Below are 23652 nucleotides of genomic sequence, written 5' to 3'. Positions count from 1 at the left end.
CCTGTGTTTCGTGTCGGCTTACCCTGACGTGACGTATTGATAACCATGTAAATCTCTCTCGGACAAGGTGACTTTTATCAATATATTTGGCTCTATTTATTCCCAGATTCAAAAATGTTAATTAGCATCAAAGTAGACATCATGCAAGATTACAAATCTGGTGCTCTTTCATGCCGTCCCTAGGAGGGGTGCGTCACTTGAGTGGGTTGAGTCACTGACGCGATCTTCCTGTCTGGGTTGGCGCCCCCCCCCCTTGGGTTGTGCCGTGGCGGAGATCTTTGTGGGCTATACTCGGCCTTGTCTCAGGATGGTAAGTTGGTGGTTGAAGATATCCCTCTAGTGGTGTGGGGGCTGTGCTTTGGCAAAGTGGGGGGGGGGTTATATCCTTCCTGTTTGGCCCTGTCCGGGGGTATCATCGGATGGGGCCACAGTGTCTCCTGACCCCTCCTGTCTCAGCCTCCAGTATTTATGCTGCAGTAGTTTGTGTCGGGGGGCTAGGGTCAGTTTGTTATATCTGGAGTATTTCTCCTGTCTTATCTGGTGTCCTGTGTGAATTTAAGTATGCTCTCTCTAATTCTCTCTTTCTTTCTTTCTCTCTCTCGGAGGACCTGAGCCCAAGGACCATGCCTCAGGACTACCTGGCATGATGACTCCTTGCTGTCCCCAGTCCAACTGGCTGTGCTGCTGCTCCAGTTTCAACTGTTCTGCCTGCGGCTATGGAACCCTGACCTGTTCACCGGACGTGCTACCTGTCCCAGACCTGCTGTTTTCAACTCTCTAGAGACCGCAGGAGCGGTAGAGATACTCTTAATGATCGGCTATGAAAAGCCAACTGACATTTACTCCTGAGGTGCTGACTTGCTGCACCCTCGACAACTACTGTGATTATTATTATTTGACCATGCTGGTCATTTATGAACATTTGAACATCTTGGCCATGTCCTGTTATAATCTCCACCCGGCACAGCCAGAAGAGGACTGGCCACCCCTCATAGCCTGGTTCCTCTCTAGGTTTCTTCCTAGGTTTTGGCCTTTCTAGGGAGTTTTTCCTAGCCACCGTGCTTCTACACCTGCCTTGCTTGCTGTTTGGGGTTTTAGGCTGGGTTTCTGTACAGCACTTTGAGATATCAGCTGATGTTAGAAGGGCTATATAAATCAATTTGATTTGCACCTCATCTCTACCTGGCACCTATGCTAACAGGTATGTTTAAAGAAATGTTGTCAATGTATTCATTACTAGATTTAGCTAACATTAGATAGTTATTCCAGAGATTCTTACCTTTGCCTCGATTTGGCAGTCTCGTTCAGATTACCCTGGCATTTGTAGTTCTTTATGATAGCCACGTTAGCAGGATATTAACATTTCATTTGATGGGGGTAAATATAGGCAAATATATTGACAAGACACCTAGTCTGAGAGAGATTTACATGGTTATAAAAACGCCAAGGTAAGCCTACACGAAAAAACAGACCTTATTTTAAGTGTTTCTAAAATCCACCATGGGAAAAATGAATGGTGGATAAACGATTGGAATCTCCCTGTTTAACTCCCTGTTTGACCACTAGGTTTTATGGGTATTATGACACCTCCACTGTGGGGCTCTATTGAGGGCTTCCACCATTTTAATATAGTAAACAGGTTGGGATTTCCAATTTAATTGGCTGATTCCCTCCAAACGGTAAGAAAACGTTTTGCTACGAAAGCGAGCGTTTGTTATTAGACAAATGCGGGTAGTTCCTCCCCGTTTGGTTCCTAATGAATTTACCCCAGCAAAGCATCTGGGCGCTATTGGACCACGTGACTGGTTAGGACAGCCATCGTTTTACCTAATTCATGTCCAACCCAAAATGGGAAAGGGGTGCGAGGACTGGAGAGGATAAAACGAACAGCAATGGTATAGTTTAGGAGTTTTGTTTCAATCGCAAAACGTCGCTTTTCAAATCCTCTGCAGGTTCTATTGGTTGAAAAAAAAAAAAGTTACCAAGCAAAGGTGAGTTTTATTTAGTTCGTGTTTTTGGAGCTTTTGTTTCGGTTTTACTTATGCTGTTTTCATGTCTAGATCGCTAATTGGCATTCAATGTTTTTAGTCGCAAACAACAGAACATGTCATGAGAGCAGTTGATAACTTAACAAGTATCAAATGCCATGAAGTCAGTTGTGTTAATTTATTTTCAACAGTGAATCTACTCTTTTTGACACACTTCCTCTGTTAGAGCTACAAAGTCACTGTGAAGTACCTTCACCGTGCTAGAGATACGTTCGCACATGGAACTCAAGTGTCATAGTTTACTTCCAGCTGGAGTGAATGTTACGGTATAACTACTAGCCAGGAGCAGACGGACATCACCGGAATCCCGCTAGACGTTCATTATTCTCTCTAGTCAAAACGCGGCTATGCCACGATCAGGACAGCGCTGCCGGCGTGAGATATGGCTTGGAAAACGTATCTCAATCCAGGGATGGCAGTGTACTCTAATTATCCCGACTGACTAATTGAGTAGATTGAAATACTGCTAGTTTGTCCTCTGCATACTAGGTTAGCTAATGGTATAACAGCCCATTGCATTCCATGAAAATGTGACGCTTAGTGTTGGGGTGAGAAGCCACCGGAAGTGTTGTCGAATCCCAATTTATTGTAACATTAGCTAGCCTAGCATACTGACAAACTATCAGTCATTTAAAAACTAGGGAGTATTTTAAATCTTCTCGATTTGCCAGTTGGGATAATGGGATAATTAGGATTACACTGCCATCTCCCATCCATGGATTGAGGTACGTTTTCAGAGCCGTATCTCTCGCCGGCTCAGACCTGTACTGATAGGGGTTTATCCTTGTTCCAACTACAGTATGTAATGAACATCTAGTCGGATTCTGGCTACTGCCTAGCTAAGAATTTAACTCATGTTTGAACGTAATGAACTTCGATTTGTAAAACGTAATTCCTTAGTTATAAACCACACTGTAAAACACATGTTTTTACGGTCATTTACAGGTAGCCAATTACCTGGAGATTACTGTAATAATTAGTACAGTATGTTACCAGGAATTCCAAAGAAACGTTGGTTTAACAGTACTTTACTGTAAAGTTTACGGTGTTCTGTTAAATCGAAGTTTCTTTAGAATTTGTGGTAACATACTGTACATTGTTTTACAGAAAGTTAGAATAAAACTATCGCTTTTTTTAACAGAGCATTTTCCATCCAGTATTTATGCGAGTAAAGTTCTGCTGTACAAAATTTAAATAGCAACAATTTTATAAATGTTGCCACTGTCAAACGAACAAATTGTCATCTATTTGTTTTGGTAATTTTAACTATGCAATGAATTGAAGTGGAAACAATTTTATTGTGTAATTGTTGATAGAATAACCACCATTTTGAGATAAATTTGCAGTCATGCACAGCTATGTTGTGTGGTCCTCCCACTGCGACTTGAAAAAGCATGCACAATTTAGGCTACAGGGGGGTGAAAGTGCACGGTGATGAGCTTGATGCTCCTTTCCAATAAATATCACGGGTCTTCATTCGTATGCTAATGACATGATGATTGGTGCTTAGCTGCCAATTAACACATAAAAATGTTCTTGCTCTAATCCATCTCATCATAAAGTGTTGACTGGACAGGCTACTTTATCAGCAGACTATTGTCTAGAGAGCATGCGTGAACCAGATTAGGAAAGTTCGACTTTTATTACCACAGTTGGTGTGACAAAACTATTGATTGGAAAATGCAATGGAAATGCATTAAACTCAGTTTTTATTTTTATTTTTTACATTTGGGACATAGCTTAAGAGCAAAAGTGTTTTGGTGTACAGTACGTCATCACACACAGCCTTTTATCTGCAACAAAGCAATTCTGGTGTGGAAATGCGTATATTTTTTCCCATGTTATTTTATAATATTCACATGAAAATCTGTAGCAAAGATATTGCTCCACATTGAATAAAGCTTTCTACACCCAATGTATCTATCTATACCTGGGACTTCCCCAGCAGGTTCAACCTGCTTATTGGAGTTGGCTTCTTTCATTTTACTCTTTGTACTCTAATAGCAACCCAGGATTCAGAAACTGGATGTAGATGGGAGCGTAAAAGTGCCGTGACATCTACATAGTTAGTGTTTTGGCCTAAATGTGGACTTGATCAACGCAAGAGATGAGATGCGGACTTGGTCAATGCGAGAGACTAGTGTTCCTTTGGCTTAGCTAAATCCTTTAGTCCCCTCCACATCTCAATCAGCTCCTTACTAACCCAGGAGCCCAGAAACCCCAACAAGCCCAGCTGTAGGATTATTACACCAAGGCACTCGCCATCCACCTCCCCTCGCATTCATTTATGGATGGTATGAATAGGGACAGGTACGAACACATTGAATAAACAATCAAATAGGTCATGTTCAACACACGTCCTTATTCAACCTAAGACCAAAAATGAAGGAATTTACTTTAAAGTTTCTGCTATTGGCGGACCACCATCGAAGGGTAGTACAAACCAACTGTCACTAATCCCTCATTTGAAATGTGTGTTCTATACTTAACAAAAATATAAATGATTTTACTGACTTACAGTTCATAAGGAAATAAATAAATTAGGCCCTCGTCTATGGATTTTACATGACTGGGAATACAGATACCTTTTTTTTTTTAAAGGTAGGGGCGTGGATCAGAACCAGTCGGTATCTGGTGTGATCCATTTGCCTCATGCAGCTCGACACATCTCGTTCGCATAGAGTTGATCAGGCTGTTAATTGTGGAATGTTGTCCCTACTCCTCTTCAATGGCCGTACGAAGTTGCTGGATATTGGCGGGAACTGGAACATGATGTTGTAAACGTCGATCCAGAGCATCCCAAACAGATCAATGGGTGACATGTCTGGTGATTTTATGCAGGCAATGGAAGAACTGGGACATTTTCAGCTTCCAGGAATTGTGTATAGATCCTTGCAACATGGGGCCGTGTATTTATCATACTCAAACATGAGGCGACGGCGGTGGATGAATGGCACGACAACGGGCCTCAGGATCTCGTCACAGTATCTCTAACATTAAAATTGCCATCAATAAAATGCAGTTGTGTTTGTTGTCCGTAGCTTATGCCTGCCCATACCATAACCCCACCGCCACCATGGGGCACCAGGACTCACCCACACGACACTCTACATGTGGTCTGCGGTTGAGGCTGGTTGGACGTACTGCCATATTCTCTAAAACAACCTTGGAGGTGGCTTATGGTAGAGAAATGAACATTCAATTCTCTGGCAACAGCTCTGGTGGACATTCCGAGCAGTCAGCATGCCAATTATATGCTCCCTCAGCTTGGGACACCTGTGGCGTTGTGCGACAACACTGTATGATTTAGTGGCCTAATATTGTCCCCAGCACAAGGTGCACCTCTGTAATGATCATGCCGTTTTAATCAGCTTCTTGATATACCACACCTGTCAGGTGGATGGAACATTATGTATGGAACATTTCTGTGATCTTTTATTTCAGCTCATGAAGCATGGGACCAACACTTTACATGTTGCGTTTACATTTTTACATTTTCGTTCAGTGTGTTTCTACTTTAATCCCACGTTTATGAAGTGTTTAGTTTGAAATTCAGTACTTCAGCACAGCGGTGGTGGTTCTTCTGAGAAAGAAGCATGAATGGTTGTTTGCATCCCAAATGTCCTATATAGTGCACTACTTTTGATAGGGCTCTGGTCAAAAGTAGTGCACTACATAGGGACATTAAGTCTCCAGCACAGTGTGTGCAAATTTAACATGTTTCATACTCCCTGTTCTGGGGCTCTGAAGGCTGGACAGGGAGTGAGAGGGATGATTGATTAAACCAGGCTGTGATTGTAAACGCCTCTCTATTTAGTGCCCTACTTTTGACCAGGACTCGTTACAGCTCTGGTCAAAAGTAGGGCTCTATGTAAGGAAAAGGGTGCTGTTTGAGCCATGTGGCCACCCGCTGCAGGGCTATTCTTCCTCTGTTTTGGCCATCACTGAGGAGACATGACCCACTTAAATTAGTTGTTTACTTGCATTAGAAAAAGAGCCAAAACACTTCTCAATGAACTCTTGTCTACAATTAAATTAGTCGGGCCTTTCCCTTCTCAGCAGCAGCTTGCACAGTTTAGTTTTTGATGCTATAGCTCCCTGGCTGTCTATATAGCTCTCCCTGGCTGTCTATATAGCTCTCCCTGGCTGTCTATATAGCTCTCCCTGGCTGTCTATATAGCTCTCCCTGGCTGTCTATATACAGTGGGGAGAACAAGTATTTGATACACTGCCGATTTTGCAGGTTTTCCTACTTACAAAGCATGTAGAGGTCTGTAATTTTTATCATAGGTACACTTCAACTGTGAGAGATGGAATCTAAAACAAAAATACAGAAAATCACATTGTATGATTTTTAAGTAATTAATTTGCATTTTATTGCATGACATAAGTATTTGATACATCAGAAAAGCAGAACTTAATATTTGGTACAGAAACCTTTGTTTGCAATTACAGAGATCATACGTTTCCTGTAGTTCTTGACCAGGTTTGCACACACTGCAGCAGGAATTTTGGCCCACTCCTCCATACAGACCTTCTCCAGATCCTTCAGGTTTCGGGGCTGTCGCTGGGCAATACGGACTTTCAGCTCCCTCCAAAGATTTTCTATTGGGTTCAGGTCTGGAGACTGGCTAGGCCACTCCAGGACCTTGAGATGCTTCTTACGGAGCCACTCCTTAGTTGCCCTGGCTGTGTGTTTCGGGTCGTTGTCATGCTGGAAGACCCAGCCACGACCCATCTTCAATGCTCTTACTGAGGGAAGGAGGTTGTTGGCCAAGATCTCACGATCCATGGCCCCATCCATCCTCCCCTCAATACGGTGCAGTCGTCCTGTCCCCTTTGCAGAAAAGCATCCCCAAAGAATGATGTTTCCACCTCCATGCTTCACGGTTGGGATGGTGTTCTTGGGGTTGTACTCATCCTTCTTCTTCCTCCAAACACGGCGAGTGGAGTTTAGACCAAAAAGCTCTATTTTTGTCTCATCAGACCACATGACCTTCTCCCATTCCTCCTCTGGATCATCCAAATGGTCATTGGCAAACTTCAGACGGGCCTGGACATGCGCTGGCTTGAGCAGGGGGACCTTGCGTGTGCTGCAGGATTTTAATCCATGACGGCGTAGTGTGGTACTAATGGTTTTCTTTGAGACTGTGGTCCCAGCTCTCTTCAGGTCATTGACCAGGTCCTGCCGTGTAGTTCTGGGCTGATCCCTCACCTTCCCCATGATCATTGATGCCCCACGAGGTGAGATCTTGCATGGAGCCCCAGACCGAGGGTGATTGACCGTCATCTTCAACTTCTTCCATTTTCTAATAATTGCGCCAACAGTTGTTGCCTTCTCACCAAGCTGCTTGCCTATTGTCCTGTAGTCCATCCCAGCCTTGTGCAGGTCTACAATTTTATCCCTGATGTCCTTACACAGCTCTCTGGTCTTGGCCATTGTGGAGAGGTTGGAGTCTGTTTGATTGAGTGTGTGGACAGGTGTCTTTTATACAGGTAACGAGTTCAAACAGGTGCAGTTAATACAGGTAATGAGTGGAGAACAGGAGGGCTTCTTAAAGAAAAACTAACAGGTCTGTGAGAGCCGGAATTCTTACTGGTTGGTAGGTGATCAAATACTTATGTCATGCAATAAAATGCAAATTAATTACTTAAAAATCATACAATGTGATTTTCTGGATTTTTGTTTTAGATTCCGTCTCTCACAGTTGAAGTGTACCTATGATAAAAAGTACAGACCTCTACATGCTTTGTAAGTAGGAAAACCTGCAAAATCGGCAGTGTATCAAATACTTGTTCTCCCCACTGTAGCTCTCCCTGGCTGTCTATATAGCTCTCCCTGGCTGTCTATATAGCTCTCCCTGGCTGTCTATATAGCTCCCTGGCTGTGTGATGATGCCACAGTTCCCTGGCTGTCGATAGCTCCCTGGCTGTGTGATGATGCCACAGTTCCCTGGCTGTCTATATAGCTCCCTGGCTGTCTATATAGCTCTCCCTGGCTGTCTATATAGCTCTCCCTGGCTGTCTATATAGCTCTCCCTGGCTGTCTATATAGCTCCCTGGCTGTCTATATAGCTCCCTGGCTGTCTATATAGCTCTCCCTGGCTGTCTATATAGCTCTCCCTGGCTGTCTATATAGCTCCCTGGCTGTCTATATAGCTCCCTGGCTGTCTATATAGCTCCCTGGCTGTCTATATAGCTCACTGGCTGTCTATATAGCTCCCTGGCTGTCTATATAGCTCTCCCTGGCTGTCTATATAGCTCCCTGGCTGTCTATATAGCTCTCCCTGGCTGTCTATATAGCTCTCCCTGGCTGTCTATATAGCTCTCCCTGGCTGTCTATATAGCTCCCTGGCTGTCTATATAGCTCCCTGGCTGTCTATATAGCTCCCTGGCTGTCTATATAGCTCCCTGGCTGTCTATATAGCTCCCTGGCTGTCTATATAGCTCTACCTGGCTGTCTATATAGCTCTACCTGGCTGTCTATATAGCTCTACCTGGCTGTCTATATAGCTCTCTGGCTGTCTATATAGCTCTCTGGCTGTCTATATAGCTCTCTGGCTGTCTATATAGCTCTCTGGCTGTCTATATAGCTCCCTGGCTGTCTATATAGCTGTCTATATAGCTCCCTGGCTGTCTATATAGCTCCCTGGCTGTCTATATAGCTCTCCCTGGCTGTCTATATAGCTCTCCCTGGCTGTCTATATAGCTCTCCCTGGCTGTCTATATAGCTCTCCCTGGCTGTCTATATAGCTCTCCCTGGCTGTCTATATAGCTCTCCCTGGCTGTCTATATAGCTCTCCCTGGCTGTCTATATAGCTCTCCCTGGCTGTCTATATAGCTCTCCCTGGCTATGTGATGATAACAGCACAGTTCCCTGTGTGTAATTAGTTTCCTGTTTGTCTTCATGACCTCCTAGCAACATGGACAGAAATAGATTCAATCAAACCTGCCGATGGGGAAATGACATCTGAGGTGTTCCAGTAAAGTGAATCATTTTCTTCATGGTACTACCTGTGAGACGTTCTGAACTCAAAGCAACAAACAAAACAAATGTTGCAAAAAGCATTGAGTTGTTAGTTATGGGTGCGTTATGTTCCAAGCTATGCCATCTGTTATTGCATACGATTACAGCGTTTTAGTCAGTCAAGAAATCCTCCTATTCATTGATTAAAATCGGGTTCAGCTAATCAATTCTCTTTGCATCACAAATTGCTGACCGTTGAGCTCAGTTGTACTTTTATGCACCATTATTGAGTTAGTTAGGCCTACTATGCCTTTCCAGGAGGGGGATTTCTTTCGGCAATGAGCTATGATGTTGCCCTCAACCCTTTCTTCAAGCATTTCTTGGAATAATTGTAACGGAATTTTTCAAAAATATTCTGAAGACGTGATTTCATAAAGCCTTAATGTGTTCCGTGGACACCAGTATCCCATGAGTTGATGACACCTGGTCCCGTATCCTCTAAAGCTTCTCGGAGTAGGAGGGCAGATCTAGGATCTGACCACACAATCTTACTCATTATGAACTAAAAAGGCTAAACTGATCCTAGAACAGCACTCTTACTCAGAGACGCTTCTATGGATACGAGCCCTGATTTTAGGATACATTTTAGCCTTTGTTTTAATGATTATAATTATATGGATGGGGGGGAGAGACCTGATCCTGGATCAGTAATCTTGCTTTGTGAATATGTCCCTGAAGTCGTTTCGATGCTTGCTTTAAATATCTATTCTGGTTAGACGATGCTGTATGCTGCCCTCGTCCATAACCTTCGTCACACACTATGGCTGAATGATAGGCCTCTACTGTGTCGGCTCTGATACAGTGGCTTCTCAAAGTATTCACCCCCTTTGTCTTCTTCCACATTTCGTTGTTACAGCCTGCGTTTTTAAAATTGAATAATTTTAGATTTTGCCACTGATCTACACAAATGAAATGTCTAAAGTCAATTAAGTAGTCTGTCCCTTTTTTTTCTTTATGGCAAGCCTAAATAAGTTCAGGAGGAAACATTTGCTTTAGTCAGATGAGTTTTGTAGTCAAACTCGGTGCACTAATGATGTTTAACATGATTATTCAATGACTACCTCGTCTCTGTACCACCTCGCATACATTTACCTACCTCGTCTCTGTACCACCTCGCATACATTTACCTACCTCGTCTCTGTACCACCTCGCATACATTTACCTACCTCGTCTCTGTACCACCTCGCATACATTTACCTACCTCGTCTCTGTACCACCTCGCATACATTTACCTACCTCGTCTCTGTACCACCTCGCATACATTTACCTACCTCGTCTCTGTACCACCTCGCATACATTTACCTACCTCGTCTCTGTACCACCTCGCATACATTTACCTACCTCGTCTCTGTACCACCTCGCATACATTTACCTACCTCGTCTCTGTACCACCTCGCATACATTTACCTACCTCGTCTCTGTACCACCTCGCATACATTTACCTACCTCGTCTCTGTACCACCTCGCACACATTTACCTACCTCGTCTCTGTACCACCTCGCACACATTTACCTACCTCGTCTCTGTACCACCTCGCACACATTTACCTACCTCGTCTCTGTACCACCTCGCACACATTTACCTACCTCGTCTCTGTACCACCTCGCACACATTTACCTACCTCGTCTCTGTACCACCTCGCACACATTTACCTACCTCGTCTCTGTACCAACTCGCACACATTTACCTCGTCTCTGTACCAACTCGCATACATTTACCTGTAAGGTCCCTCAGTCGAACAGTGAATTTCAAGCACAGTTTCGATGACAAAAAAAAAAGAGGCTTTCCAATGCCTCGCAAAGAAGGGCAACTATTGGTAGATTGGTTAAAAACAGACTGTTGTTTGGGGCAAATACAACACATTATTGAGTACCACTCTACCATATTTTTAAGCATAGTGGTGGCAGCAGCATGTTATGGGTGTGCTTGTAATCATTAAGCTCTTGGGAGTTTTTCCAGGATAAAAAAGAAAGGGAATGTAGGTAAGCGCAGGCAAAATCCTAGAGGAAAACCTTGCTTGGTCTGCTTTCCAACAGACATTAGGAGACAAGTCCACCTTTCAGCAGGACAAGAACATGCACTGAACAAAAATATAAATGCAACATGTGTTGGTTTCATTAGCTGGTGTAATGATTGTTCTACCTCTCTTCTCCTTCCCCATCTCTTCGCAGGTGGGATTGAACCAGCAGCTGGCCTGAACCTGTTAACCGGCAACCAGTAGCAGGGGCACCAATCCACCCTCCTGATTGGCTGTGGAGAGGAGGAAACTAACAATCAACTGATTTGATTTGCTCCCCTCTTTATATTAGTATTTTTTTTAGGAGGGGGAGGAGCAGGAGGATTTGGGCTCACTTCCCAGACGAGCATGGGGCAGAGCGTCCCTGGAGGCATAAAGACTATTGACATGAGGGACCCGGCATTCAGGCCTCTGAAGCTGGAGTTAGCAGCTTTGGATCACGCCAAACCCTCCAGGCTGGATCTGCTGCTGGACATGCCCCCTGCTGGACAGGATGTCCAAATGCAGCACTCGTGGAACAACAACGACCGATCGCTCAACATCTTCGTCAAGGACGACAACAAACTGGTGTTCCATCGGCACCCCGTGGCTCAGAGCACGGATGCCATCCGGGCCTGTATCGGCTACACCCGGGGGCTCCACGTCTGGGAGATCAGCTGGGCCATGAGACAGAGGGGAACGCACGCCATCGTCGGCGTGGCGACAGGAGACGCGCCGTTACATTCTGTAGGCTACACGACCCTGGTGGGTAATAACCACGAGTCCTGGGGCTGGGACCTGGGACGGAATAAACTCCACCACGACGGAAAGAACCAGCCCAGTAAGGCATACCCTTCGTTCCTGGAGCCGGATGAGACGTTTCTAGTCCCCGATTCATTCCTGGTAGTGTTGGACATGGACGAGGGGACTCTGAGCTATATTGTGGATGGACAGTACTTGGGGGTGGCTTTCAGAGGACTCAAAGGGAGGAAGCTGTACCCTGTCGTCAGTGCTGTGTGGGGGCACTGTGAAATACGAATCCGGTACATCAATGGACTCGATCGTAAGTATATTTCAAGGGGTTCAGGTTTGGCTTTCGTCTTTGCTCTGAGACTAGGGCTGCACCCTTTGGACAAAGTATCTAATTACAAAGTTCTTTGGCCAGATATTGCGATTATGAATTAAGGACCTAATTTTAGAAATCTGTGCAAGATGGAATCTTGTATTTCCTGTCCAGCTTGTTTATGACCTTCTAGAAACTGACTGTCACATGCACTGAATACAACAGGTGTAGTAGACCTGACCGTGAAATGCTTACTTAAAATAAAAATGGTACCTATCTATTTGTTTCACACCTTTATTTACCCAGGTAGACCATTTGAGAACAAGTTCTCATTTACAACTGCGACCTGGCCAAGATAAAGCAAAGCAAAGCAGTGCAACACAAACAACAACAGAGTTACACATAAACAAACGTACAGTCAATAACACAAGAGAAAAAGCTATGTACAGTGTGTGTAAACGTAGGGAGGTAAGGTAATAAATAGGCCATAGAGGCAAAATAATGTCTGGCTCAGTGATAGAAATCACTGAGGGTTATTGCCTATGTCTACGGGATGTTTTGTCATAGGGGTGTTACACTTAAAACGCATCGGCAATCAATGCCTTGTTAACATAGGTGGCTGAAGTGTGATTGGCCGACATGCCATGCAGAGTTAGAGAGCCCGCGTGTGATTGGTCAGCATCTTCTTGTGCATCTAGAAAGTTAGTCTAGGCATCTCATTGGAGGAGGTACCGTAGTCTAGTTTTTTGTTGTATTAAGAGTGTCTCAGGAAGGAGGAAATGGCAGCCTCTTGCTATATGGATATTACACATGTCAATATCACAATTTGGATCTGAATTGGATTAATCGTGCAGCCCTACCAGAGACATTGGTTTAGACTTTCTAAACGCCATAGGAGTCTCACTGTAGGGCGCTGGAGCGTCTCTCGGGCCTGTAGGGCGCTGGAGCGTCTCTCGGGCCTGTAGGGCGCTGGAGTGTCTGTCGGGCCTGTGGGGCGCTGGAGTGTCTCTCGGGCCTGTGGGGCGCTGGAGTGTCTCTCGGGCCTGTGGGGCGCTGGAGTGTCTGTAGGGCGCTGGAGTGTCTCTCGGGCCTGTGGGGCGCTGGAGTGTCTCTCGGGCCTGTGGGGCGCTGGAGTGTGTCTCGGGCCTGTGGGGCGCTGGAGTGTGTCTCGGGCCTGTGGGGCGCTGGAGTGTCTCGGGCCTGTGGGGTGCTGGAGTGTCTGTAGGGCGCTGGAGTGTCTGTGGGGCGCTGGAGTGTCTGTGGGGCGCTGGAGTGTCTGTGGGGCGCTGGAGTGTCTGTGGGGCGCTGGAGTGTCTGTGGGGTGCTGGAGTGTCTGTAGGGCCTGTGGGGCGCTGGAGTGTCTGTGGGGCGCTGGAGTGTCTGTAGGGCCTGTGGGGCGCTGGAGTGTCTGTAGGGCCTGTGGGGCGCTGGAGTGTCTGTAGGGCCTGTGGGGCGCTGGAGTGTCTCTCGGGCCTGTGGGGCGCTGGAGTGTCTGTGGGGCGCTGGAGTGTCTGTGTGGCGCTGGAGTGTCTGTGGGGCGCTGGAGTGTCTGTGGGGCGCTGGAGTGTCTGTGGGGCGCTGGAGTGTCTGTGGGGCCTGTAGGGCGCTGGAGTGTCTGTGGGGCGCTGGAGTGTCTGTGGGGCGCTGGAGTGTCTGTGGGGCGCTGGAGTGTCTGTGGGGCGCTGGAGTGTCTGTGGGGCGCTGGAGTGTCTGTGGGGCGCTGGAGTGTCTGTGGGGCGCTGGAGTGTCTGTGGGGCGCTGGAGTGTCTGTGGGGCGCTGGAGTGTCTGTGGGGCGCTGGAGTGTCTGTGGGGCGCTGGAGTGTCTGTGGGGCGCTGGAGTGTCTGTGGGGCGCTGGAGTGTCTGTGGGGCGCTGGAGTGTCTGTAGGGCGCTGGAGTGTCTGTAGGGCGCTGGAGTGTCTGTAGGGCCTGTAGGGCGCTGGAGTGTCTCTCGGGCCTGTAGGGCGCTGGAGTGCCTCTCGGGCCTGTAGGGCGCTGGAGTGTCTGTGGGGCCCTGGGGTGTCTGTGGGGCCCTGGGGTGTCTGTGGGGCCCTGGGGTGTCTGTGGGGCCCTGGAGTGTCTCTCGGGCCTGTGGGGCCCTGGGGTGCCTGTGGGGTGTCTGTGGGGCCCTGGGGTGTCTGTGGGGCCCTGGGGTGCCTGTGGGGTGTCTGTGGGGCCCTGGGGTGTCTGTGGGGCGCTTTCAACACTACACAACCTGTTTGTAACGGTCAGATAGAAACCTGCTATGTAGATCTGACATGCCTCTCTGACATGCAGTAGGATAAGGAATAATGTTGGCTCTGTTCATGACTGTTTTGATCTGTAACGTTAAGGTTATACTGCCCGTGTTCCTAGCTATCCCATGAACACTTCCTCCTAGGGACCTTTAGCAGCTCGCTCTGGTCTTTTCGTTGTACAGACATGACATGATTCATAACTACATCAGACACAATTTTTGTTTTGCGTCCCTAATGACTCCCTATGTAGTGCACTACTTTTGATAGTGCTCTGGTCAAAAGTAGTGCACTATATAGGGTGCCATTTGTTTGGGACGTACACACAATTGCAGTGTTTTATTGATGTAATGAACTTGAGCGTAACTGTACATTCTAAGGTTGGGCCGTTATTACTGCACACCAAGGTTACACCAGGGCATTGAGGCTTTCTTGCCTGTTCCCAGATCAGTTTGTGCTCTCTTGCTTATTTATTTGATATTTTTCGCACATTTTCTCTTGCTGGTCGTGACTATGAACAGAGGAGTTAACAACAACAAAAAATGGCACAAACAGATCTGGGATCAGGTTAGAGGCTTACAGACTACAGTTAAGCTAGCATGGTCCCAGATCAGTTTGTGCTAACAGAGCCATTGATCCTAACTATTATCCCAGACAGTTGGGCACTACGTGATAAGGTGCCACTGGCATCGTGATGACATCACTTCATCTCTCTGACCTATGCCCCAGAGACCACGGTAAATTAATAATTAAACAAACCTGTTGGATCACATTTATTTTCTTATCTACCATCTTGACTGTGCTGCATCGTCTCGGGGCTTGACTGTGCTGCCTCGTCTCGGGGCTTGACTGTGCTGCCTCGTCTCGGGGCTTGACTGTACTGCCTCTCGCTTTGGGTAGCATTGTCTGCAGTAAGGAGTCACGAGAATGATCCCTTAAAATAGTCACTGATCTGACAGGAGTAGAATGGTGTACTGTAAGCAAGCTTTCCATTGCATTGCTTTCACAATGATGTCATGTCAGAGAAGCGTGGAAGGAAGCATGCATTTCACGAGTATTCAAACAGTTTTCACCATGCAAGTCTCTGGCTCCTAGATTCTCTCTAGTTTAAATGACACGTCTCTGGCTCCTAGATTCTCTCTAGTTTAGATAAAGTCTCTGGCTCCTAGATTCTCTCTAGTTTAAATGACACGTCTCTGGCTCCTAGATTCTTTCTAGTTTAGGTGACACGTCTCTGGCTCCTAGATTCTCTCTAGTTTAGATGACACAGTCTCTGGCTCCTAGATTCTCTCTAGTTTAGATGACACAGTCTCTGGCTCCTAGATTCTCTCTAGTTTAGATGACACAGTCTCTGGCTCCTAGATTCTCTCTAGTTTAGATGACACAGTCTCTGGCTCCTAGATTCTCTCTAGTTTAGATGACACAGTCTCTGGCTCCTAGATTCTCTCTAGTTTAGATGACACAGTCTCTGGCTCCTAGATTCTCTCTAGTTTAGATGACACAGTCTCTGGCTCCTAGATTCTCTCTAGTTTAGATGACACAGTCTCTGGCTCCTAGATTAGATAACAAAGCGTTGTGACTTAAGCCTCGGTGGACAAAAACAAAACACGATGCTTGACAAGTGTGGAAATGCCTCCCACTGGACTGGACTGGCCCTCATGACTGCTGCTCTCGGGGTAATGTGATTTCTAATGAGAAAATGTTTATCAAAACATGTTGTTGTACTGGAGCGATTCACTCCGTGTACACTAATATGAATAAGCACATTAGTAAATGTGCATCAAAACAGGACAGTTATGATTGGACATGGAGGGGGGGGGGGTTTATGCTCTCTCTCTCTCTCTCTCTCTCTGATATTTAAAGTAAACTAAATGTGAAAGTATTGCTGTACTCTAAATCTCTCCCTCTCTCCCCAGCTGAGCCTCTCCCTCTGCTGGAGCTGTGTCGACGCTCTGTGAGGGTAGCTCTGGGCAGAGAACGACTGAGTGAGATCCATGGTCTGCCTCTACCGGCCTCTCTCAAGAATTACCTTCTCTACCAATGACCCCGGGACCCGAAGCACAACATAGAACACGCCTCCGATCCGTCGGCTGCCGCTGCCGGCCTCAATCAAGAGCTACCAAGGGGTTGCCCTGTGCCCTCTCACAATCTACACTGAGCGTCACGGTCAGCCTCTGTCCATAGGGCTGTCCCTAATCAACTACTACCAATTACAACTCAAGGGACTGTCCTGTCCCCTCACTAGGGACTGCCTTGTCCCTTCACAACCCTCATCTTGTACACTGAGCACAGGCTCAGAACCACAGCCCCCCCTTACCGGCCTCGATCAAGAACTACCAATGACCACGGGACTGTGTCTTGGACTCTCTCACAACATCTCTCTCCCCTGACTGCCCCGTCTGTGTCCTCCAATACATACACAGAGCAGGCCTCACCCTGACTGCCCCGTCTCTACCCTCCAATACATACACAGAGCAGGCCTCACCCTGACTGCCCCGTCTCTACCCTCCAATACATACACAGAGCAGGCCTCACCCTGACTGCCCCGTCTGTGTACTCCAATACATACACAGAGCAGGCTTCACCCTCGCTCAGCGTCTTTGGGATTGTTCCCTACTGAGGGTAAACTAACCAGTTCAACAACCCAACATAACTCCAGCGTCTGTGTTTCAGCTCCATGACTAATCCTCCCATCTCAGCCCTCAGGGCTCATTTGTGCTAATCACATGACACCACAGAGGTGAGGACACTGTTGTGTGATGCTTGGCGTGTTCAGGAAGCTATAGAGACAGTGGTTGGTGTTGGGTCAGGTCTTTAGTTTTAAAAAGAATAATCGGCGCATACAATGAACACTCGCCAAATGCAGCAAGATTTAGTTATTGTCGGGTGGTCAATTTGCAGGGCTCTACAGTGGCCGTGTTAAATTCACCAATTTAAAAAAAAAAAATAGAAGAATACTGGAATAGCTGTTTTCAAAGTATTTCTGTTTTGTTTCGTAGCTGCTAATTGTGCTAATAAATACTAATCCTATATCCCACCTGGAGCAGCAACACTGCCTGGCAGGAGAGCTGAGCTCACATTCTATATCCCACCTGGAGAGGCAACACTGTCTGGCCGGGGAGCTGAGCTCACATTCTATATCCCACCTGGAGAGGCAACACTGTCTGGCAGGGGAGCTGAGCTCACATTCTATATCCCACCTGGAGAGGCAACACTGCCTGGCAGGGGAGCTTACTGAGTGAAGTGCTGATAGATTCATGCTCACAGGCATGAACGTTGGTCTAATTTACTCAAGTCTACAAAGTGAGACGTTGTCCCTGTGTTTTTTGGCTATTTAAATAGTTTTGTTCACAAGCTTGGTTGTTTTTCAACGTTCGTTTTGAGTCCACTACTTCAAGGGATAGCAAAGAAACTCCCTAGTCAGAGCCCAAAACTCACTCTCTCTCACACACACACACATACAAGACAAAATGCGAGTGGCCCCGTTACCACGGTAACTTCCCACCCTTAAAGGGGCAGCTGAACATTTTGTCTCAGATATTTTGATTTAAAAGACTGAGGTCACAATTTTTTTGAATTAAATTGTACTTCTTACTAACACATTTCTTGTTATAGAAACATTACAAAGCATGAGCGTCAGTTTTTGTTGTTGTAATTATGGCCAAAATATTTCAGCTGGTTAAAGAATTAGTGACTGGTCGATTTGTTTATACCTGCAACAATGACTTCTGGACCAAAAACCACATTTTCGGCCCTGTCTTTATAATCCAGTTTTTATGGCTTACTTTAATCATATACTTGGACGTCCACGGCTGTGACGGACATGACATGCAGACAGAGGACTTTATACAGATCTGTGCTGTTCCTGAGGACTACCATGTAAAGGATAAAGTTGGTGTCTGTCCGTGTTGAAGTGCAATGAGCCTGACGCTGTGTCAGTCTGTTTTGACTGCAACACCTTGTGATTTTACTTTTCTCTCTTTTTTTTTGTTTTAAGTTTGGCTTTGAAATTTAAAAATCAATCACGTGATGGCTGTATGACATGTCCTGTTGGTAAAAAGTTGGAATATTGTGTTGGAATCAAACCTGTCACTCCCTAAGTTCGTTGGCGGGGCGGTTGTGTGGTAGAATAGATGTTTGGTGGAGGGGTGGTTGTGTGGTAGAATAGATTCATTTTTATTTAATTTATGACCCCCATTGAAGTGCTGAGCTTCTTAAATAATTATTTTCCAAACACTAACACTTTCTGACCACAAAGTGTCGCCATTTCTCGTGTCTTTACAATTCCTCTTGTCGATGGTCCATAATAATAATATGCTGTTTAGCACTCTTTTATCCAAAGCGACTTAGTCATGCGTGAATATATTTTACATATGGGTGTACCCGGGAATTGAACCCATTACCCTGTCGTTACAAGCACCATGCTATACCAACGGCGCTACAGAGGACGACCAGGAAATGGTGCTCCTTTGTTTAATTGGTGAGAGACAGAGATTGAGAGATTTCCTTAATGGTTTTATGAAGTTACTGTTCACCATCCTCACTCATCAGTGTGGAAGGTGGTTGACCTCTCCGGGGGGGGGGGGGGATTTAGCCCTGTGTGTACTCTCCTGGGGGGGGGGGATTTGGCCCAGTGTGTGTACTCTTCGGGGGGGGGGGAGATATTTGGCCCAGTGTGTGTACTCTTCGGGGGGATTTGGCCCAGTGTGTGTACTCTTCGGGGGGGGGGGGGAGATTTGGCCCAGTGTGTGTACTCTTCGGGGGGGATTTGGCCCAGTGTGTGTACTCTTCGGGGGGAGATTTGGCCCAGTGTGTGTACTCTTCGGGGGGGGGGGGATTTGGCCCAGTGTGTGTACTCTTCGGGGGGGATTTGGTCCAGTGTGTGTACTCTTCGGGGAGATTTGGCCCAGTGTGTGTACTCTTCGGGGGGGATTTGGCCCAGTGTGTGTACTCTTCGGGGGGATTTGGCCCAGTGTGTGTACTCTCTGGGGGGGATTTAGCTGTGTGTGTTTATACTGCAGTGCTATCTGCTAGGCCCGGTAGGCTGGACAGACCAGAACTGACTTCTAATGTTGATGAGGTGATAGAATACAGCTTCTCCTGGAAGCATCCCCCATTACTACCACCGTTTATCTCAAGGTGACCCCCCCCCCCCCCCCCCCCCCCCCACACCCCAATCCTTTAAAAGGGATAGTTCAACCAAATGACATATTTAGTTCCCAATCATTCTAGTGCAATCCACGCTTTGGGTTAGTTTAGCTAGCCTCCCCTTGTCCATAGAATACGTATAGGGTAAGGAAACCAAGATGTTTAGTATTTTCTATGAACAATCCCTTTAACTCTACTCTGCTGCACTCAGGTTTTTCTTTCTGTAATATTTGAAGTGCCTAGCTGTTTTATGTACTGTTGGGGGCACGACAGATTTAAGACTTTATATTTTATTGGAGAGCTTTTTTTAATATAAACTGAAGGATGACATCGCTGTGATCATTTGTAGCATGCACCAGCAACTGATGTTTTCTCATTGCCCGCCAAGCCAATCACTGTCCATGTTCATGATTTCTCTTCCTGCTTTGGGATCCGTACATATTGCGCAATGTATTTTAGAGGACTTGTTTGGGTGGAGGGGGCGTGGATCCTGAAATGTGACTGTGTGTGTTGGGGGGGTCATTGGATGGTATGGGGTCTTAATTAATTAGCTATAGTTTGTTGGAAAATCATAGGTTCAAATGGCACCCTATTCCCTACATAGTGCACTACTTTTGACAAGAGTCCATAGGGCTCTGGTCAATAGTGCACTGAATAGGGTGTGATTTGGGATGAACAACAGTGAAGTAATAATGGAGACAAGCCAATTCACACATGCTTCTGCCTCGTGATGCCAAGAGGTTACAAATTGACAGCATATTGTCAAATTGAGACATTTTTTTTAATTTGAGTAATTTTTAAATGTCCAGATGTGGTCCAAGTTTGGCATTGTCAAGTCTTGGCTATGCTGCGCCAATCGTTTTTATTTCCATCTCACTTGCAAACCGCTCGTTCTGTTTGTGTTCCTTGATGAAATGGTTTGTAACTATATAATAAAAGTTTATTTCAAATGTATATATTTTGTGCTGTCAAGTGACTTTGTTCTGTATGATTTCATTGGCGCTCAAAGAATCAGCAAGGTAGCAGAAGCAAGTGGGGAACCGAAATGGAACTGAATTCTGTGACGATATTTCAACCTCTGTCGTTTTGCTGTGATCATAGGTTTGATTCCCGGTGGGGCCACCCAAATGAAAAATATCCACTTCATCCAAAGGCTTCTGATTTAGTAGGAAATGGGAGCTCCGCCGGCATTTTCCTTATCTAGCCTTCAGGGGGCGCCAAAGAACAGATACCGGCCTTACTGCACCAACTACCTAATGACCGTTTTAGTTCAATCACAAAAGTCAAAATAACCTATTTTTATTCAACATTTAAACCCCAAAGTGAAAGGTTTACTGTAGCGGCTTAACAATGTGTGTCATAATGAAGACCTTTGTATCAATACAGATATCCACTCAAAATAATTTCTGCAGTGTTGCTTACTGCAAACAAAAACCAAACCGTGAAAGTCCTACGTCCAATATAAAAATCAACAGACCAGGTGTATTTGTGCGCAGAGTAAACAATGATCTTTTTTTTTTTTTTTTTTTTACTGAAAAGTCAGCAGATTTCCACTGCCAAACAACCCAATTACCACGTGGTTGAATGACTTCTGTCTGTACTCCATAGGATATGAAGCTTGATACCATGTAAAGTAGTACTTTAAGAAATTGTTTAATCACTCCGCATCAAATCACAAGGACAAAACATGTAACCATGACAAGAAAACACACACACGAATGCACCTGCACATTTCTAGCCATGTAAGAAGAGTCCTGATTTTTAAAGGCGTTAAGAAATGCTGTTGGCGTTCTCATAGAGAATGGTCGAGGCCTCCAATAGCCCAAAGCCTGTATTCGCATGGGCAGCACCATTTTAGGGCTTTCACCATTTTTAATGTAGTCAACTGGGTGGGACTTCATTGGCTGATCCCTCCTGGATACCCTGTTGAAGTCATGTCTAACTGGGGTCATCATGAGGAATCGGTCAATCAGGAAAAGAAAATGTACTATTTCAAAATGGAGAGAGCCTCGACCCATTCTGTCGCAGGTAGTTGACCTCACACCATTTCACAAAGGACTCCTCCGTTGTATCCCTGTGATGAGCTTTGTCCCGTCTGACCCACATTACTATAGCAGAGTCATCAGAAGTTCTGTGTCTGTTCATTGTTTTGTGTGTGTGAACTAATTTGTGTTAACAGGAAAGGTTTATTTCCCCTTTAGTAAGAATGTGAGTTATCGAATGACATACCACTTTCTCTTACACCTCCGGAACTGGGTTCAAACGCAATTCAAATTATTTCAAATACGTCAAGCGTTTGCTTTAGCCTGTCTGGTGTGCCAGATGGCTTTTCTATTGGTTCCAGAACAACAGAGAAGCTCAATCAAGCAGAGTTAAAGTATTTTAAAATGATTTCCAATGGTGTTTGGGTTCCCGTCACAGGGAAATGGAGACCAGAGTTCTTCCGGGTCACGTCACACGGACCTCTCACGACAACAAACGGAACACAGGCAACACATCTGCATAGACACACGCTCCCAGTCACACATACCAAGACAAGGAGAGGACACGTGACCGTGTGGTTTACAACATTAGCACTTTATAATAAGAAAAATAAACTACACAATGTTATTTTGCAACTATTGTATTTCAACTACCCTCATTGCAGTTTTGATTGATTGCCATTCTGAATCAAGCTGTTTTACAAAGGACAAAGCCAATAGCTGTCCCCCATGTGTACCCTCATGGCCTCTGCTGTGGGTTAGTTATAATAATATAATAATTATAGGTTATTTAGCATCTGTTTTTCAAAGTGACCTACAGTAATGCATGCACACATTTTCTAATGGGTGGCCCCAGCAGGACCTGAACGTACGCTCCAGGTGTTGCAATGCTCTACCAACTGCGCCACACAGGACAGCATGCTAGGGGTTGTTTGACTGGGTTTATAATTCTGATGTTCTACCAGGGGGATTCTGATGTTCTACCAGGGGGATTCTGATGTTCTACCAGGGGGATTCTGATGTTCTACCAGGGGGGATTCTGATGTTCTACCAGGGGGATTCTGATGTTCTACCAGGGGGGATTCTGATGTTCTACCAGGGTGGATTCTGATGTTCTACCAGGGTGGATTCTGATGTTCTACCAGGGTGGATTCTGATGTTCTACCAGGGGGATTCTGATGTTCTACCAGGGGGGATTCTGATGTTCTACCAGGGGGATTCTGATGTTCTACCAGGGGGGATTCTGATGTTCTACCAGGGTGGATTCTGATGTTCTACCAGGGTGGATTCTGATGTTCTACCAGGGTGGATTCTGATGTTCTACCAGGGTGGATTCTGATGTTCTACCAGGGTGGATTCACCAGGAAGATTCTGATGTTCTACCAGGGTGGATTCTGATGTTCTACCAGGGTGGATTCTGATGTTCTACCAGGGGGGATTCTGATGTTCTACCAGGGGGGATTCTGATGTTCTACCAGGCCTACTGACTAAATGTCCTTAAAATTCTTAGAGTGCCTTGGGGGGTAAGGTCAATGATTGTGCTGAAGGGTAGGGGGTAAGGGACTTGGATTGGAATTTTGAATTGGGCACTTGCCATATGATTTCTCTGAAGTGTGGTCACCAGGTTTAGTGACCCGGTGTAGACATACAGCTCTATGGATTTAAAGCTAGCCTTGTCTGGTCTGTCCACTAGTTGAATCACTGTATGCATCAAGACCTCCTGTTGCTAACCCCTCTGGGTTGTTCCATTTGATTTCAATCCATTTTTGACCTCACCCCCTTTTGATTTGAATGAAACTATCTATACATATTTGCCCTTGGTAGAAGTAGTTAGAAAATAACTGTTTGTATCTGAATGCCAAAATATTTCGGAGAGATGCTCACTCAGAGTTGACCTTTTCTTCATCACTGGAAGAGCTAACGGCTGAGTTTGATATCAAAACGTTTTCGAACAGGGTTGTCAAACTATTTGATAATTTCTTGATTATTATAATTTTTAATAAAAATGTATTTTTACCTTTAAACATAAATTATCTAAAAATGCATAAAATCTTTATGTACTCACTTAGGACACTGGCTAAGTGAAAGTAACATGTTATAAGGTATATAACCCTTTACAATTATTTCCACCTGCCCAGTTCTTATCAGTAACCTG

The 23652-nt window shown here is 45.5% G+C and overlaps 1 protein-coding gene across 1 annotated transcript; it reads left to right on the top strand.

Annotated features, from left to right (window-relative positions):
• Window positions 1-1853: 1853 nt before the first annotated feature.
• spsb1 (splA/ryanodine receptor domain and SOCS box containing 1) lies at window positions 1854-17322 on the top strand. Its single transcript, XM_071373166.1, has 3 exons — window positions 1854-1991; window positions 11247-12134; window positions 16284-17322. The coding sequence occupies exons 2-3, from the start codon at window positions 11441-11443 to the stop codon at window positions 16409-16411; spliced, it is 822 nt and encodes a 273-aa protein (XP_071229267.1). The 5' UTR covers window positions 1854-1991; window positions 11247-11440; the 3' UTR covers window positions 16412-17322.
• The last annotated feature ends 6330 nt before the right edge of the window (window positions 17323-23652 follow it).

The sequence above is a fragment of the Salvelinus alpinus genome, chromosome 28, assembly GCF_045679555.1.
Source record: "Salvelinus alpinus chromosome 28, SLU_Salpinus.1, whole genome shotgun sequence".
Lineage (NCBI taxonomy): Eukaryota > Metazoa > Chordata > Actinopteri > Salmoniformes > Salmonidae > Salvelinus > Salvelinus alpinus.
This window is presented reverse-complemented; position numbering and strand designations above follow the sequence as displayed.